Genomic DNA, 20,408 nt, shown 5'->3' with positions numbered 1-20,408 from the left:
CTGTGTGTGTGTGTGAGCTGTTTTTGGATCATTTAGACTCAGACCTTGGTCAGCATCTTCTTGGTACTGCAGGATTACCGCGCCAGTGTTAACGTCTTATTTACTGTATAATACTATAGAAGCAGAGCAGACTGCGGTTAGCCATCAGACGTCTCGTGTGCAGATCTTGATCAGAACGAGCTGTGAGATGAATTAGACATTGGTTATGTTAGCGGTGGAAGACTAGTTTACTGAACTGACTGCTGCTGACTGGAAATGCAGATTGAAAGCGTCTGAATTATTCAGATAAACGCTTCATTTCTGTCTCGTGACCTCGTTGTGCTCAGTAGTTGATTCACAAGTGGCTCAGAAATCAACACTTATTTTACATTTTTATCCAGTTCTTATGTAAAAGTGTCTGAACTTTTGTCGCTCTGATCAGATAATGAGCGATGGAGGAGATGTTGAGTGCAGTGCATTGTGGGAGTTTTGGCAAATGCAGTATTCTTTGAATAATTGTGTGAATACAGTGTTCATATGGATACGGCGGAGCCGGTGAGAGTACAACGTTATTATTCTGATCATAATTCATCTGCTGATGATAAACTGATGTGATGTGATGTGATGTGAATGCTGGTCGGGGATCAGGGGTTGGATTCACCAAAAAAATAAAAATAAACAAATAAATACAATAAAAAAGATAAATTCTATTCATTTTTAAGAAGTTGCTTGCTATATGGTTAGGGTTGGGATTAGGGTTTGTCTTACTGTTACTTGCATGTCATTATGCATGATTAATTGTTATTTTAATAGCAAGTAAGTACGGACACCTTAAAATAAAGTCTTACCCAACACTGAAAAAAACAATAAGTAAGATTTACTTAATTTTCCTTTTGCAAGTTTTTTTGCACACAAGTAAAATGTAAATATTGAATTAAGTAAAATCTATATAACTAAGTTAGGTAAAAAAAAAAAAAAAATAGCAAAGGAAATAATTTAAAGTGGCTGGTTAGAGTTTGATGAGTAATTTCTACTTAATTATTTTAAGTTAATCTGCAACACTCAAGAACATTTCACTCAGTCACGATTTATTAAAAAATGTACTTTAACAATGTAGCACAACGAAACGAAGAGTGCTTTTAAAGCATGTGGTTCACTTACAAACATGTAAGTAAGTAAGCAGACAGATTGTTGTCCTTTTAAGATGATATTTACGGGATCATAACTTTGATATTTACTTTAAAAATCCTTGTAAACATAACCAACAATTCCAAGTAAAATATACTTATAAGTTCATACTTTACTAGATTTCTACAAGATTTAATTGAGTACAATATAGAAATGTACTTCATTTATTTTTTTTATTCTAGCCTGCACTAAATTAATGTAGAAATTACATTTTTTATGTTTTTATTACATTACGTTTTTAATGTATTATTTACTTCACCACAAATCATTTTTATCAGTGAAGACTGCGCTGGTGAATCTGATATGAAATACTGATATACACTACTGTTCAAAATTGTGGTGTCAATAAGATTTTTTAACAGAAATGAACATTTTTATTCATCAAGGACACAGTAATCTGATCAAAAGTGACAATACATTTATTTATAATGATACAAAATAAATAAACGCTGTTCTTTTGAACTTTCTGTTAGTCTGTAAATCCTGAAAAATAAAACGTATGACTGTTTCCACAAAAATATTGGGCAGCACAACTGTTTTTAACATTGCTAATAATCATAAATGTTTGTTGAGCAGCAAATCAGCATATTAGAATGATTTCTGAAGGATCATGTGACACTGAAGACTGGAGTAACGATGCTGAAAATTCAGCTGCGCATCACAGCAGTCAAATACATTTTACACAGTAATAATATTTCACCATCTTACTGTATTTTTAATAACCTAACTATTTTCTTCTTTAAAATGGCAGTTAATAAGAATATGTTTGGTGAATCCGGCCCTGTACTGCTGCAGAGTCATGTGATGTGTGTGTGTGTTGTAGGTGTGGTTGATGTTGATTGTGTGTGTCAGGAAAACAACACTCCACTGCACACACCTTCATATGCTCTCTCTCTCTCTCTCTCTCTCTCTCTCTCTCTCTCTCTCTCTCTCTCAGTGTTGTATTCATTGTCTCTGTGCTGCTGCTGCTGCTGCATTACTGTCGTGTGTTTGCGGTGAAGCGGCCGTAGTTTCTGGTTTCGACGCTGATGGTTTTAGTATTCCGGTGTGTTTGAGTGAGGGATTACGTGTGCTTATCTGAACATGCTCTCTGTCTTGTCACGAGGGGTTTTAGGGTAAATAAGTCAATATATCTAAGAGACAAACGGCCCATTAACACATTATCAGCTCGCCGAGCCTGTAAGATGTAGGAGCTGCGGCTTGACTTATCTGGCCTGGAGCGGCTGTGTTTCAGATGCACACGAGCTGCCGGCGCTGCTGTGCGAGGATTTCAGCGCTTATCTGCAGCACAGAGCACAAGTGCGGCAGCTGACGCTGCTTTAGTTTCTCTGAGATCAGTCGACGCTGAACAACAGAAGCGCAGCATATAGAGCTAACGCGCACACGCTCGACCGTATTCCCATTAACAGCTGATGCGCTTGGTCCTGTTAACACTCACATAACACCATACAGCAGATCTCACCTGCCTGACGGAGTATATCAGTACAAAATATCATCTGATAAATGTGACTATAACACATGCAGATATAAATATATTTAAAAACATTAACATTGTGATTTTCTGTAAAGCTGCTTTAAAAAATACAAATTAATGTGACTTTACGTGGTTAGGGTTGATATCTTTCTGAAAATTCATCTTACAAAATTGTGAACATTTATATTTAATGTCATCTGGTTCATAAACTTTCTTAGATCTTGTGTAGTTTTATGTTTTTAATCTAAAAAAATCAGACAGAATATGAGGCCCATAGACATGCAGATGCAAATAATACTATTGATCGACCGATATTGATTTTTTTTTTATAACCGATACCGATTATTTGCATGTTTATGTGGCCGATAACCGATATGCAGAACCGATATTTATTTACTGTTATAAAGTAAATCAGTGACTGAGTGAAGTAAGTCCATACTTCACTTTGATTTTTCCTCCTTAATCTTCATATTACAACAATAAAAACTTTTTATTTATATGTTTTTTTTATTATTTATAAAATGCATCAGCTGCAACACTAAGCAAAACAAATGTAGAATGTCTAATGTTTTCAGATGGAGAAAATAAATAAATAAAGGAGTCATTTAAACTACAGTTTTAGTAGGTTTATAAGCTGTTTAATATGAAGAGTGAAGAACAGCTCACTGGATAATGTTAATTGACTGAATAATATTCTCTGAAATATTGGAATATAACAAACAAAACATCGTATTTTATTGCATTTCTAAACTGGTATGTTATATCAGAATCACTAATATTGTGTCGTTCTAGATCCTGACAAAGCGCTGTTTACACAGAGCTGTACTCAAACTGCGATCGCTCACGGAGATAATAAATAATTCATTTCCATAGAGTTGTATATTTTTAGATGTGTATCAGCGAAATAATGGTTATATAGTAAATGTTCGTATAATTGAGGGTGTTTTAAACAAGTGAATCTTGTTAAAAGTCACATGCGGTGGCCATCAGAGCATCAACCCAATTGTTGAAAGTGACTTCACGAGATTAATGATATACAACACAGAGATTTATATTAAGCGCTTTTATTTCCAACATGTGCTCATTCATGGCTGTATATTATTTAATTCAGACAAATTTATGTGTTTATTAGGACACATTATCTTACGTGACTGTGAGTTTGTCTATTTCTTAGAGCCAAAGCTGCATAAATGAACTACATATTAGGCACTTACGTAACACATCTAATATGTGCATTAATGGCTGATATGTTTAATAAAGTTTACTAATTACAATTACAACCATGCTGTCGCTGTCGTCTCGTCTCCCCTCAGACGCGCTGAAATCGATCCTGCCGGTAATTCTCAAAACACCCACAAGATGGCTGCGTTCATCGTGAATCCGATATTACAAAACCGATAACCGATTACGGTAAAATGCTTAAATATCGGGAAGAATATTGGTAAATCGATATATGGGTCGATCTCTAAATAATACACATAATATCAATCATGTTATATTTAGTGCATTATTCACATGAAAACACTTGATTTCACATGTTCAGAACAGATTTTCTGATTTTCTTGCTCAGTCTTTTGTTTAAACATTAACTGAAGAAGCAAAATGACTTAAAGCGTTTTGTCAAAGTTGTATGAAAATTGAGTTTATGAAGCAAAATATCTGCCAATGAACTTAATTAAAAGGGAAAACAAGATTATTTTTCTGATGCTACAGGCCAAAATTGGTTGTTCTTGTCATCTAAACGAAATAAATAAACACATAAGATTAATGTTGTAAGTCATTTTGCTTGTGTGTGTGGGTCATGTGAGCAGTGAAGCAACAGGAGCGTGATGTTTCATGCGTCTGACAGGCCAAATGTGTTTTTCCAGCAGCTGATTGCATTAGTGTCTGTTCACGGAGCGACAGGTGATTTTTCTTCCCGTAAATCACGTGAATCTGTGCGTTTGGGTCAAACGACTGGGGAAGACGCTTGTCATTTAATCGCTTTCCACATATTACATCATTTTCCTGGTGGTTTATATATAAATGTATATTTAATGCGGTTTGTGAAACCTGTCGCTGGCGTTGACCTGACATTTGTCTGCAGGCGAATCCTGAGGCTGTTAAAATGAGTCCTCGCCGAGTAAATGGTGCGCTGACATCAATTACGGTGTAAATCTGACGCGTCCTGCGGTGTGATGTGAGGCACTTCATCTCAAACCACTTTAAACGGCATTCTGCTATTCTTACGTGTGATTAGCCTTATACAAGCAGCTGTGCTGAGCTTCTAGATATGAATCAGAGGCCACATATTCTGTCATTTTACCAATTCATTTGTCACACTGTGGAACTTCTCGCCTTCCCCAGGATTTCTGTCTTGTTTTCCAGCACAAATATCTAAGCGTTCATAAATCGGGATACTTTCACTGAAGCAGCAAAATAACCTGAGATTAAGCTTTGTTTCTGAAAAATAATGTATCAGAATAAAGTGCATTTATGACCAAAACAAGAGCAGTTCTCCGTCAGTGGAGTCACTTGTTTTCACCTTAAATGAACATTTTCTGCCCCCATTGGCTGATATTTGTCCTCGTTTTAAGCATAAACTCGTTTTATTTTTGTGCGTGTGTTTGTATGTGTGATCTTTTTCATAAACTTCTCATGTAATTTTTTTTCATAAATCAAGACATTTTGCTTTTCACATAAATGCATCTTGACTTAAGAACGTTTAGATATTTGTACTGGAAAATAAGATAAGGTCAGTAGCATTGTGTTTTCACAGAACATCTACTGTAAAATGAAGTTCTGAATCTGAAGTTCAGCAGCAGTTGAGTTTGTCCTGTTATTGCTGTAACTCTGTGTTGAGACGCTTTCATCATCGTGAAGGAGAATGAGCGTAGTTGAGATCTGTACAGTGTTCATGTGCGTTTAATGACCGGCGCAGCGCGTTACAGTAGATGTGAATCCGGCGATCGTCCGTTTGACTCTCAAAACCTTTCATTGTTCTTTGACTAGAGGCATTTGTTCATGATGCAACCTCATGAAATATGTTTGTGTGAGCCACTGAGCTGAAATCAGACAATTATGAGCATGATCAGGGTTTGTGTTTTCATGTGTTTCTATATGCTGCTGGAGACAACGACAGACATCACGCTCTTCCTCTACATTCCTGTCATGATTTCCAGTGCAGATGTAGAAAATCTGTTCAATCAAGACACATTTACTTGAAAGCAAAATAAGTTATGATGTTAAGTCACTCTCTCTCAAAAATGTGTTTTCTCTTTTAATTAAGTATATTTTTCTTGATGCTTTGGCAGATTTGTTTCTCATTTTAAGTACAAACTCAGTACATTTTGGCATGTTTTTCAGAAAACTAGACTTCTTGTCCATTTGCTTCTCCAGTCGATGATTTGAAATTGTTTAGAGATTTATACGGGAAAACAAGACAAAAACCGAAGAAGAAACTATTTTTTGCAGTGAATTTTCCAGAAAATAAGTCGAGCTTGACTGTCCGTCACATCAGGTCAAAATTGCACTGATGTGTGGGAAAAAAAAAAACATAGATAAGCCACATTTTATTATTGCATTCAGAAATAATGTCTGTAAATAAAATGTTTCCAATTCCAAACACTATAATCATGTATTTTTCTTTTTCTCACTCCACAGCAAATCTTATTTAGAGCAGAACACAAACTGAGAATATAAAACAAACATAAATTGTAGTGGAATTCATTATAAACAAATTGATTATAAATGCAAAGCCTAAATGAATTGATTAAAAGCTGAAAGCTGTGGCGTGTGTGAAATGTGTTGTACAAATACACCAGATCTCATGTTTTTCTCTCATTTGACTCCAACACAACAATCTGTGCTGTGAGTACTTGATGATAATTGCATTATATTGTCACAGCACATCTCAGATAATAAAAAGCAACATATTTCAGTAAAAGCAGCAATTCATTAGTCTGGAGTCTCCACACGTGAAGCTGATTTCATCAGAAGATCATCAGAGTTCAGTCACAGAGAAGCAAACGCAGCGTCCATTAGCAGCACACAATCCGTGAACACAGATCTCAAATAACCGTCCTTGGCTAACGACAGCGTGACGATTCGGCAGCCGCTCAAGGTCAGTCGTCTGGATCAGCTGTAAATATAAACTCAAGATCACCGACGTTATTCTGAACATCAGCCATAAAAGACATGACTAACACTCAGCCTCCTGTTATTCACTACTCAAAGGTGAATAGAAGAGCTCCAAAACTGACAAAAGACAAGTAATATTCAGTGATATTCAGATCTGCACTGATAACAGAAGAGAACAAAACTTGAGCTGGATACTGACACTCACTTTGCAGCAGTGACACTGAACTGAACTGATCTGGGGTGCGTTTCCTAATAACGCTGTCTCTTAACACTCTGCGCTGATTCTAACGGTGTGCTTTAACCACAGGTGTACCTGTTCCTGGCTCCTAAGGTATAGTCCCCGAACTATACCTTAGGAGGTTGCTCATGAGCGACGTTACCGGGCGCTGTCCATGGCGGTGGTGCTGAATTGGTTGACAGCGATAAAGACACCGAACTCTTTCCTGTTGGAAGGCAACAAACTTGCGTAACACATACATCACGTCAGAAAGAAAAACAAACGCCCAGAGAACCTCCCAGTGGACACCCCATTAAAAAGGAAAAAAAAAATTCTCCACAAGACACTGCTTAATAATTTAACAGCTTTTAACAGAAGACAGAGAGAAAACACATACACACACACACACAAAATCACCTTAGGCCTATACAAGTCCAACAAAAAATTGGATTGTGGTAAGAGTGCTTTTTAACAAGAAACACTTCCAAAATATAGATAAAATTGCATTCATCAGGACCAGTCCAAGTTGCAAACTAAATCCAACCCTGGATATTTTATATATTTTTGAAACCCGCAACCTCATGCATGTCATGAACTGGCAGTAGGCTATAGTACGTACAGCCTTCACTCTGAGGGTCATTTATATTATCGCAATATGTTTTCTATTGCGTTTTTATTTACTCCACAGCCAGGGTTGATCACCCAGCAGTAAATCACTCATTCCTGGTATTGGATGACGACATGACACGATAAAAGCACAACATGTGAAACATACAGTATAACCAACAGTTACTGTAGGCCTACTATGGGGGAAAAAAAAGAAAGAGGTGAGCCACCAGCAGCTGAATTTCGGGGCTGAAGGCTAGCTCTGTCGAGTTTGTTACTTTTTTTTTTTAATAATTTATTTATCTTTACACACGCACACACGCGTTTATTACGTGGTTGTCAGCGTTAAAAAGTATCATTTGCTTTTTTCAGTGCAAATTTTGTTTGTAAAGGATGAAAATAATAGTTCATTTTTGTCAGTTATTTTATCTATTGCTGCATTTCCTACAGATTTCTGCTCATTCGAAATCGGGTACAGATGAAGCAGCGCTGTAAGATTACATTTAATTGAATCCATTATTGAGATAGCAACTCCGTGTGTAAATAAGTGTTGTTAGTGCTGTTTAAATCATGCGAAATCATCCGAAAATATTCAGTATCTAGAAGGAGCAAACAAATTCCTTAAAAACTATCCTCCTAAACCTCCCGACCATGTATATTGCTGTCAATATAATCATGACGTTCTTTCTGATCTCAGTGATCCGTCTATTATCAAGCTAGCTGACTATGTGGAGCGAGTGAAAACCACGACACTTCAGCTTTTAAAAAAAATCACTCCTTGCTCCGTTCAAAATCACAGCGCTCCACTCACATACTCTAATCCAGACCAACCTTACGAAAGTATGACTTGTAGAGGCTATACTTAACTAAGAACGTTTCAGGAAACATGTATTAACTTCAAGGTACTTAAGAACGATGTAGCAATAAAAAGGTTTTGGGAGACCTGAACAATGACTCTGTTGTCTTCTGTAGAGCTGAAAGTGAATTAGTTTCATAATTGATGAATTTTCAACATTAACACTGGTTTTTTCCTGTTGATGTCTGTGAATCTGCTTTGAATCAGTCTGTGCTGTATGAAGCGCTGTGGAAATGAATGTGCTTGTTTTGAAGCTCTTGATCTGACTGATGTTCGGTTCGTTTAAGCTTATATGACGCCTCTTCGGTTCTGAATGAGCCGATCTAACGCTCATTTCTCTCTCTCTCTCTGTCTCTCTCTGTCTCTCTCTCGCTTGGGTTCTCACAGGTGGCTGTCAGCTGGTTCTCTTTCTCTCAGCGTAATGATTTATTTATTGTAATAACGCTGGAGTCCAGGCCAGAAACGAGCACTGAAACACTGACATGATGCCAGAGCGTTACCAGACACTGAATTCACACACACACACACACACACACACACACTAACTCTAAAACTAACATTAACACACACACCAACAAACACACACTCTACAAAATGTGAATGTCCCTCCTTCTGGAATCATGTGACACACTGAAGGCCAGTTTCAAAAGGAAACACGTGAACACACAAAGCGGCTCGTCATATCATGGGGTCTTTAGGTGCAAAACACGACAACCGATTGAGAAACGTACATCCCAAACGTACCTTCATACGCTCTTAAAAATAAAGCTTTTCAGGTGTGTTCAATGAGGGGAACGTGCAAAATCCCCGACACCGGAGCCGAAAACCACTGCTTTGGATTATTAAAAGAAATGACGGTTCTTTTTAAGAACTGATTGCTGAAAGTGCTTTGAGGAAAGCTGTTCTTCTGTGGCATCGCTGTGAAAACCTTTATTTTTAAGAGCGTGGAGAAGAGAAAGAAGCCCCGAGAAACGCTTTAGTCGAGTCTCTCACGCTGATGATTTGATGAAGGTCCAAACCCAGACGAGACTGACGTCAGCGCCACAACATGACGGGCCAAAGCTCTCAGAGTACGACGGCAGACATAAAAATGTGTTGCGCTGTACAGGAGAACGAAAGAAAAGAGCTTTTTGCGAAGCGAGCGATGCTGCGATGATGACGATGGGAAGCGCTTCTTCAGGTGCAGCTGATTCTCAAATTCACTGAATCACAGCAGATTTCTCTGGTTTGAGGCCGTCAGACCGCTGACGAGAAGAGCGACCGAAGAACCCATAATGGGCTTTGGCAGCTGTTTGGAGCACATATTTAATTAGAAGCTGCTTTGTGTTTTGTTTGCAGAGGTGAAGAGAAATCATTTGGGCCTAGCGCGTGATAGCGGTTGAATAAAAATACACTTTGACAGATAAAGTCGTCCGCCTCGCTGCGAAGCGTCAACCTTTATCAGCGCAGGGTTTAATTGGACACGTTCAGTCAGAAAGGCCAAAAACATCATTATTATTCAACAAATAAGTGATCCTGACAGATCATTTTAAAAAGCGAAGCGCTGCAGTAAACACATTTGAGCGCATGTGTTGATTTGTTAATCGTTACGGAGCCGTCGTCTCAATCACAGCTTCAGCAGGAAAATGTGTCCAAACTGCTGGAGAGACGCAAAATGAGTTATGAAACACCATCAGCTGCTCCGATTCTCTGATTTACTGCAGCAGGAGACGATCTGAGCGACACAGAGAGAGCCATTCACACGCACACACACACACACACAAATACTGAGAAAGGCAGAGCCGTGCCAACCGATATGTCTGTAAAACAGAATTTAATTTTGTTTTATTACCGACACATTATTTTCCTGTTTAACACTGTAAAGCTGCTTTGACACAATTTGTACTGTATAAAATAAATAAAGGTTAAAAAAAAAAGTCTAAACTGAAAAATCTGAAACCTTACCAGGCTTGTTATAGTTAACTAAAGCTGAAACCATTTAAAAAAAGAAAAAATGTTTCCTAAAAAAGAAAAAAAAAACGTTAACAGAAATAAAATTAAATGTAATGTTTATGTCAGATATTTTAACTTGATGTACTAAAATAACTAAAACTGAAATAAAAATGAATACATATAGACACATTTAAAAACAACAAATGACAAAACAACAAAAATAAAACTTTTATAATAATAAAAATAAAAGTTTAAAAAGAATAAGTCAATGAAATCTAATTCAAAATATTAACAAAATAAATAGCACTGCTTTTTTCCCACATGCTGGAATTAGAAGTGTGTTTGATTCCCGGTTTAAAATCGGCTGTGTCGGCCGTATTAAAGCGTGATTTCTCGTCTGTGGTGATTCAGTGGTGGAGGCGTGTTGTCGGACGGTGAGTTTGAGGATAGTTTTAGGGTTCAGCTGCACTTTAAAGAAGCGTTTCCTCGCACCCGGAGCCGCCGGCGGCCGGCACAGACACTCAGAGCAGCACAACCACAATGACTCCTTAATCCAGTGTCTCTGTCTCCTCTCTCCTGTCTCTCTCTTCCTCCCGGGAAAATCTCTCTCTGTCTCTGTCCGTCCGTGTCTCGGCTCGCGCCGTCGGCAGGTCACTATCTCGGTGGACGGTATTCTGACCACCACCGGTTACACGCAGGAGGATTACACCATGCTGGGATCCGATGACTTCTTCTACATCGGAGGAAGCCCGAACACGGCCGACCTGCCCGGATCTCCTGTCAGCAACAACTTCATGGGCTGCCTGAAAGATGTGAGTAAGACCACGTGTCAAGAACAACACTAATCGACTCTTGAGCTCAACATAATTTGGTGTTCCCAGCTAAAAACGACCAGCTTGTGCTGTATTGTCACCAAATATTGGATGCAGTCAACTTGTTTTCTTTCAGTTAGGACAGGTTTTGTATTTCTTTCAAGATCTGGTTGATGGTAGGTTTCATTGATCTGGACATATGCACCTCAGTTTTTGAGTGGAAAAAAAACATTATTTGTGGATAATTTAGCCAATATTCACTCAAAAACTTCATGAGCTCAGATCAGTGAGGCCTACAATTGGTCAGTTCCAAAAAGAAACACAAGACCGAAAGAAAACCGGTTGCTAAAAAGACTGAATCCAAGATTTGGTGATATAATGAGAGATTTACAAGTAGGATCACCACAAGTTTAGCAAAGTGGGAAAAAGTCCCACAGAAGTACAAAAATGATCCAAGTCCTTATAGTCAGTAGGTTTTAGTGCAGTCCCGTAACATTAACTAGCATTTTCTGGAAAAAGGGTCAAAATGAATGAGAGACAATCTGAGGGTCAAAGGTGAAGTATGTCATTTCTGTTTGTGTGAGCAGATGTCAGGACGTGCTCAGCCAGTGGGGTGAGTTCGGGGGCGGGGCTAACTGTTTGAGTGACGGCATGTGGGCGGAGTGTGTTGCTGTTATCACTGTTAAAAATAGCTTTGACTAACTTAAAATGAGCCACAGTAATTGCTGAGCATTTTGTCACCACTTCATCTCATTGTGCTCAATCTACTAATGTAAATATGCAAAATAATGTAAAATTATGCAAATATGTAAAATTGACAAAAATCCATTAGCGTAAATCATTTTTGTTGCAGTGACTGAAACTGGGCAGTGGATTTCTAGTTCCCAGCGTTAGTTTTGCATAACACTGAATTAATTTAAAACATTGAAACACTGAAGTGTCAATTTATGTGTTTTTGGAGTAAACAGAAAGACCTGCTGGTGTTTGACATTTAAAGAGTTTGTTGATGTATTTGTGCTGACGAGCAGCTGTAAAGACATCTATATAGTTATTAATATTACTCACTCTTTTAAAGCTAGTTTTGTATTGTATTGACAAGTGTAAGCCTGATTTCTTTTAGTGTGCCATAGTTTTTCATTCTTGATCGTCGTTACTCCAAAAGCAATGAAATCTACCTAAACTAATCGAGAGCAAATTGTTACCTTTATTTTATTTCACTGAACGCCAATTAACAGATTTAATGACTAGACCGTTGGAATATCATTAGTTTCCCATTGAGCAAAAACCCCATGTGAATAGAAATGATGTTTATGAGTGTTAAATGCAGCAGTTAGACTAATATTTCATGTAATTTCTTTTGCCATTTATTTATTTCCCATCGAGTTTAGTCGTAGCTTGCTTGTTTAGATGCCATTTTCTTTTGCAAATGAATAAAAGTTTTATTTATATTCAGTGTAACCCGCCTTAAAGAAAAACCTCTGGTTCGAGAGCAGTTCTCTGAATGCCTACATCGAGAAACGCTGCTGAAGTTGGTGTCGGTAGTGACAGGACTGACATACTTCACCCTTAATGTTTATTATGAGTAATATAGGATGGAAAACTTAAAGGAGTAATTCACTGCTGACAAGATGGGCTTTTTTTATAAAACTTGCGTGAACGTGTACATGACACTGTAACAATACAAAGCAGGTTGAAAATCTGTGAACGTGTCGTTTAATGAAGAAACCATTCTTACGCGTGTCTGTAATCGGTGAACTTGTGTTTAATACTCGCCCGCAGGTGGTCTACAAGAACAACGACTTCAAGCTGGAGCTGTCGCGTCTGGCCATCGAGAGAGACCCTAAGATCAGTCTGCACGGGGACCTGGTGTTCCGCTGCGAGGACGTGGCGGCCCTCGACCCCGTGACCTTCGAGACGCCCGAGTCCTACATCGCCCTGCCGCGCTGGGACACCAAGAAGACCAGCTCCATCTCCTTCGACTTCCGCACCACCGAGCCCAGCGGCCTGCTGCTGTTCAGCCACGGCAAACCGCAGAGCAGCAAAGAGCAGCGGCCGGGCCGCGAGATGAAGACCGACTACTTCGCCATGGAGCTGCTGGACGGCTTTCTCTACCTGCTGATGGACATGGGCTCCGGGAGCATCAAACTCAAGACCAGCAACAAGAAGGTGAACGACGGCGAGTGGTGCCACGTGGACTTCCAGAGAGAAGGGCGGAGAGGTGAGGAGAGAAACACGCTCACCGCGGCGCGATGCGGCGTCGCTCCGCTTCCGAGTCATTCGTACGGGTCTGTGCGTGTTGGGTTATTTTGAAAATGAAAGGATTATACAGGCATACTGTATTAAATAATGAACTTGAACGACAACATGAAATATAAAAATCAATTCAAAATGTAAATAAAAACTATGCTCATATCACAATGATTGTAAAATAATAGTTTCAGAGCAGCATTTGCAAACACAGCCTGCACCAGGATCACTTTATTTACACGGCATTTCCAACATTTTCATGGAAAGAAAACTAAAGAGAGACATTGTCAACCAAACAGTCTTAAAGGAGAAGTCCACTTCCAGAACGAAAATATACATATAATGTAGTCACCGCCTTGTCATCCAAGATCTTCATGTCTTTCTTTCTTCAGTCAGTAAGAAAATATGTTTCTTGAGGAAAACTTTTTAGGAATTATCTTTATATGGTGCCCCAAGTTTGAACTTCCAAAATGCAGTTTAAATGCAGCTTCAAATGGCTCTTAATAATCCCAGCAGAGGAAGAAGCGTCTTATCTAGTGAAACGATCTGTCATTTTTTAAACAAATTGACAATTTCTATATTTTTTGAACCTCAAATGCTCATCTTGTCTCGTCTCTGTGATGCGTGTTCTTAGTCTGTGTAATCCGGGACGATTTTGAAGTTGGAGGAGAAAATGAGACGGGAGTTTTTCGACATACCCTAACTGTACTGACCGTACTGAACCGGAAAAAAACTGAGTACAATCGTTACAATCGTTTGAGGTTAAAAAGTATACAAATTGTCAACATGTTTCGAAAAATATTTAAAAAAAATTAAATAATAATAATTTTATTACAAAGTATATTTCTGTATTTCGTTTATAATTAGAGTTAATACTAATAACAATAATAATAATAATAATGTAAAAATTATATTCAAAATTATATAAAAAAATATATATTATCACTGAGAAGCAGTGTTGCCAGATGTACGATAATTATCGTATTTGTACAATAATTTTGACCTCTGTACAATCTGTAATGAAAAAAAAATCCCATAATGTATGATCATTTTAGAATTTTCTGACACTTCAAATTAAGGTCGTTTCAATCATATGGTTTCTATACTCATTGATCTCGCTGTGGATGCTACGTCTACAGCGCCCTGCTTTTATAAAAATAAATCTTTTTTGCCAATTTGCAGGTTGTGTCAGAAAGTTGTTGGTCTAGATAAATGGCTGTATTCTGTATGTTTTACTCATGTACGAGCTTCTGGTATGATACTTGGACATTTCCAATCTGGCTGAGGAGGTCTCTTTTCCTCCGTTCCATTTGCTTGCATGTTTCAGTAACAATAAACAGTAATATTAGAGATTGAACAATTATCATATTATGCAATTATCCATATATGCCAAAATAATCCCTCTCAACTCTGCAGCTCTATACTGTAAATAAATCATTACAAAAAAAAAAAATCAAAATAAAACACTTACAAAAACATGAAATATTTATTTTCCTGCAAGTCAGCAGTTTTCATCAAGTATAAACATTTTTTACATCAAAATTTTCACTGCCGTCGCAAATAAATACATACGTATCTTCTGTTTTTGACCCATGTAGCCTTATATTCTAATAAATAAGGTTTGATATCAACATCTTAGATACTAGTGGAACTTCATGATTCTCAATTCCAGTTTCAATACCACAGTAGAAACGACTCGTTCAAACATAACCTATACATTACTTATCAAACAGTATAAGTAGTCAATCAGTAATAAAAATAAGAATAAATGAACAAATTACAAGCGCTAGCACAAAATAAAAACACAGATAAAAATGCAGTAAATACATTTATTTTGATTTATGCATTTGGCAAACACTCTTGTCCAAAGTGACTCACACTGCATTGAGTTTCTTGCTTGGGCTACAGAAGTACTGTACACATGCAAATGTGTTAAAAATTAGCTTAAAATCTCAGGGAAACTTCCAGAAAATATTTAATCTCAGACGGGTTCGGCTGACAAAGACGTTTGGGAATGGCTGCATTAGACGATTCACTCCTGCACTTATGGCTGCTAAAGCGTGGCCAACGAGACGCCGTTAAACCCCATCGACGCTGAGCTCCGCTGCCAAAGGCTGCCTCCATTTGCTGTAATTGGCTAATCGAGTGTAAGACTAGAGGAGGTGGGTGTGTGTCCTGTGGGGAAGAAAGTCCAGCAGTTCTGTAATTGCAGTTTAATAGACAATTAAGAGTAAGTCATAAATCTCGGCGATCTACCGAGAGAGCGGCGCTCACGCTGTAATATATATAGGATGGCGCGAACACGCATCGCTCACGCACGCTTCTCCTCCTCCTTCTCGCCAGGCTCCATCTCCGTCAACAGCCGCTCCATTCCCTTCAGCTCCAACGAGGGCAGCGAGATCCTGGACCTGGACAGCGACATGTACCTGGGCGGTTTACCCGAGAGCCGGCAGGGCCTGATCCTGCCGCCCGAGGTCTGGACCGCGCTGCTCAACTACGGCTACGTGGGCTGCGTCCGCGACCTCTTCATCGACGGCAAGAGTCGAGACGTGCGCCGTCTGGCCGAGATCCAGAGCGCGCCGGGCGTCAGCAGCTTCTGCACGCGGGAGCTCCAGAAGAGGTGCAGCAGCGCCCCCTGCGCCAACGGAGGACAGTGCAAGGAGGGCTGGAACCGCTACATATGCGACTGCACCGGCACCGGGTACCTGGGCAGCAACTGCGAGATCGGTGGGTAAAACGAATCGCAGTCGTGCCGTAAAACAGAGAGACGAATGAAATAAACCGTGCTTCCACACAGATATCTGACAGGTGCAGAAACGGAATACAGTAATCAAAAGTAAAATAACACTTCAGAGTCTGCACTTGATAAATTAGATTCAAATATGTCACCCAAAAATGTGCTGAAATTGTCCTCATCCTCAAGCCATCCGAGATATAGATGATTTTCTTTGTTCATCGGATTTGTAGAAATGTGTCATTCCGTCACTGTCTCACCGACGGATCCTCTGCAGTGAATGGGTGCCGTCAGAATGAGAGTCCAAACAGCTGATAAAAACATCACAATAATCCACAAGTAATCCACACCACTCCAGTCCATCAGTGAACATCTTGAGAAGACAAAAGCTGAAATAAAATCTAAGTCCATAATCCATAATAACACTTCCTCCAGTGAAAAAAGTGGTCTGGTCTGAATCAGGAGAGAAATCTGCACAGATCAAGCACCGTTTACAAGCCAAAACAGCTCTAAACAAACATGTGGCTGGATTTTGATGTGAGAGACAACAGGACATGGACTTTTATTATGGATTATGGACTTATTATGGATGGTTTGAAGTTCTTATAAACTAACAATCTCATATACATTTTTATTTTTAAGTGAATTGTTTATATTCAGTCAAGAGGTAAGTGTGTTTATGAGGATACTCTCCAAAACGTGCTGCATTTTGTCATCATTTTTTGTGAATTTGTCAGTTCAAGCGCAAGAAGCAAAAAATCACATTTTTTGAGAGGCACTCGCTTATGGTTTGCACAGAAAACCGCTTGAGTAATGTATCCCTGGTGAAAAAACAGCATGTGCATTGATGCTGGTTAGGTTTGTTTTGATGCTGGTTTAAGCTGGTCCTTGACCAGCAACATGACCAACAAAAACCAGCAAAGGACCAGCTTAAACCAGCATCAAAACATACCTAACCAGCATATGCTGTTTTTTTCACCAGGGATCAAATTCATTTGCGCATCTTCTTGCCATTACATGGTTTCAAATGTTTTGAGTATTTAAACTGATAAAATTTAAAACACATGCAAAATGTGATGCATTTTCATAGGGCAGTTTTCCCTCAGCTGTCCGCAGGTGTGGGTCCCTGAAAAGACGGCATGTAAATGTTTTCTTATATTGCTTTGAAGTGTCATTCTGTCGCGTCTTTCAGCTGGTTTTCAGCGGATATATTTAGCACTAGCCCGAATCCATCCGTGACGCTCTTATCAGGGACACACGGGGTTGTGAAGCACCGCCGTTCGCGCTTCATTTCCCGGGTGCTCCGCGAACGCGGCTCGGTGTCGCTTCCTGATTCAGGTTGGCGGGGAAAGAGCCGATGTCACGAGCCGGGAGAAGCGCCGGAGCAGCGATGCTCACCACAACCATCTGTGCCGCCTTTAACGACACCAGCTGGCGCAAGCTGCTCCGTCTCGCGGGGTGACGACACCCGCTCTCAGGCACGCGCACGCTTATATACGTCTGCTACATTCGGCTCTCGATCTACAGATTTCGTGGTTGTTTCGCCGCCGTTGAGCTCAAGGGCCTTGAATGGAGAATATTTCCTCTCTCCGTGGTTTTGATTCATAGTGGTTACTGTCAGAGCTCAAGCAGGTGGGTAATTAGGGCTGTTTTGGATTTAGCTGCATTTGTTGGCTGTTTAAGAGAAGCCCGTTTGTTTTATTAAACATATTTATTTTCATCTTTTTAACAGCCAGATGTTGTGCTGTAAAGTAAAGCTGGTTTATTTACTGTGTGTCATGTTGCTGATCTCTGAAGGCCGATTAGCAGCGGCTGTAGAGCAGCGCTTTACTGCCACCACGTGTCACCGGACAGAATTACAATAGAAACCAAAGCAAAACACAAGATGGACACACACGTGTGTTTGTGCTGTGTGTCAGGTCATTTTAGATGTTATATTACATTGAAAATTGATTAGTAAATGCAGTATATTTCTATAAAAATTAATATTTATGTTATATAAATATTTTAAATTGAAATAATAAGTGTGATTACAACTCTTCTGGTTAAGTTATGAAATACATACATGTACTTATATCTCAAAAGCCTGGTTGTTGGAAACATAAATTAGTTTTTTATATTTATTTATTTATTTGTTTAAATGTTTCATGTTCATGGTTGTGCTGTATAAAGGCTGATTTGGGTTGTAGATGACTGTAGTGTGGAATCGTTCTCTCTGTGAAGCACCACCTGTTTCAGAGTCTTCAGAGAACCGAAAGCCAGTGTTTATCACTGTGTGCTGATGTGTGTGTGTGTGTGTTTATGTGGTGTTGTGCGCAGAAGCGACGGTGTTGAGTTACGACGGCAGCATGTATCTGAAGATCATCATGCCCAGCACCATGCACACGGAGGCCGAGGACGTGGCGCTGCGTTTCATGTCCCAGCGGGCGTACGGGCTGCTCATGGCCACCACCTCCAAAGAGTCGGCCGACACGCTGCGGCTGGAGCTGGATGGAGGACGGGTCAAACTCACGGTCAACCTCGGTAACTGGCCGTCTGTCTCTGTCTGACCTCTCCTTCCCTAAACCATCTCTGTGCTGGACGGATCTCGCCCTGTGTTTGCCCTCCGGCACGACCGACCCGGCCTGTAAATCGCACCGTCCACCAGCAGAGGGAACTCTCTCACTGTAGGCCTGCTAAATCTCCATTGGGAGTGATAGAGAATGTCCAAACTACTGCAGCTGTTTGCTTTCATATGAGTCCTAGTATAACCAGTGTTTTCTCTTGTTTTTCTTTGTATAAAAAAACCCTTAAAACAAGATACATTTACTTGTGAAGTAGGATTGCATAATATATATAAATAAATGTATAAAATGTAAACTTTTTATTTTATTTCTCATTTTAGTTTAAAGTTGTATTAAAATAACTAAAATAAAAAAAAAATCTCATTAAATTTAAAAAAGACAAAAAAATACTAAAACCCTAAAATATACAAATTAAAAATAATTACAAATACTAATAGAAAAAAATAGAACAGTTTCACTGTTTATATTGGATATGCTTGGGATATTTCTTTTCATTTTGTATGCTTTTTAAAAATTATTATTCATTTATTTAATTTTTAAAATGAATTTTAATTCAATAAAAATTAAAAAGTAATTAATTAATCAATACATTTATATATATATATATAAAATAGAACAGAGTAAAACTAAAGCATGTCACTGTAACACCTCCTGATGTTGTTCAAAACAGCAAAACCCACGGTTTGATCTTTTGATTCTCCAGTGGGTGTATCTGGTTTGAAGGGTGTTTTACTGTAAATCCAGAGTTTGGTGAAGTTCTGGTCTGGGTGACGGTGGTCCGGCGGTCCGGCGGTCCGGGTCCGAGGGAAACACAGGGCAGCGGTGCATCCTGGGAAAGGACGTGGTGGGAGAGAAAACCTCACAGGACGACATCAATCCATCTGTCTCTCTATCTGTCATTCACCTGGAGGTTTCCAGAGGAACCTTTAGCCCCTTCAATGGCGTGTCTGTCTGCGGCCTGAGCGAACAGCCAGAGACCGGCTCACGCGTGCGGGACGTTAACTGGGTGTAATTGTGTCGTTAACCGGACACAATCGTGTTGGAATCGCTACGTCGTTAAAGTCTAATCACAGCTAAACTGTATTTGAATTGCATGTAAAATTTCCATCCATTTGGTTTGCACAGTTTTAACTAGGGATGCACGATATTATCGGACTGATATCGGAATCGGCCGATAATGGCTTTAAAAGTAAATATCGGCATCGGCCCGATATGAAAAATTATGCCGATATGTCTTGCCGATAAGGGAAATATGTTAACTTGGTGTGCAGGGTGCGCTAGCGATTAGATCAGGTCAGCAGTGTGGCTCATTCTTGAAATAAAGTTTTGCCTGAATGGTAATTGCATTCACTGATTTCAATGGCTGCATTTAAACTGAGAATGGATGTACAGAATGAGGCTTTGGTGTGTGATAACAGAGCAAACAATTATAGCACGTGGCAGGTCCTATAATGCCTGTTCCGCAAGAAGTAGGGATGTCAGTCACGATCGCAATGTTTGCAATTGACATGATCAGCATTTAAAATAAACTGATCCCAAAAGTATTTACGGCGCGCGGCCGGTGAACCTCTTTCACCGACGGCGCTAAGGCAGAACACACCGTTACTCATACGAACATTTTTACGTGAGTATTATGACACAAATGAGGTACAAAGCCTTTTTTTAAATAATTGGTTAGCA

At 39.3% G+C, this 20,408-nt stretch overlaps 1 protein-coding gene across 3 annotated transcripts in view; it reads left to right on the top strand.

Moving 5' to 3' along the window:
- The window catches only part of nrxn2b (neurexin 2b), a 389,816-nt gene that overhangs the window by 214,416 nt on the left and 154,992 nt on the right, over positions 1 to 20,408 (top strand). For all 3 annotated transcript variants that reach the window (XM_051115791.1, XM_051115790.1, XM_051115792.1), the window contains 4 exons: positions 11,022 to 11,183; positions 12,963 to 13,401; positions 15,774 to 16,157; positions 18,484 to 18,687. In XM_051115791.1, coding sequence (XP_050971748.1) covers positions 11,022 to 11,183; positions 12,963 to 13,401; positions 15,774 to 16,157; positions 18,484 to 18,687 — 1,189 coding nt within the window. The remainder of the gene's footprint in view (positions 1 to 11,021; positions 11,184 to 12,962; positions 13,402 to 15,773; positions 16,158 to 18,483; positions 18,688 to 20,408) is intronic.

Source organism: Labeo rohita, chromosome 7, assembly GCF_022985175.1.
Source record: "Labeo rohita strain BAU-BD-2019 chromosome 7, IGBB_LRoh.1.0, whole genome shotgun sequence".
Lineage (NCBI taxonomy): Eukaryota > Metazoa > Chordata > Actinopteri > Cypriniformes > Cyprinidae > Labeo > Labeo rohita.
The sequence above is the reverse complement of the archived record's forward strand: the minus strand, read 5'-3'. Positions and strand labels throughout refer to the sequence as shown.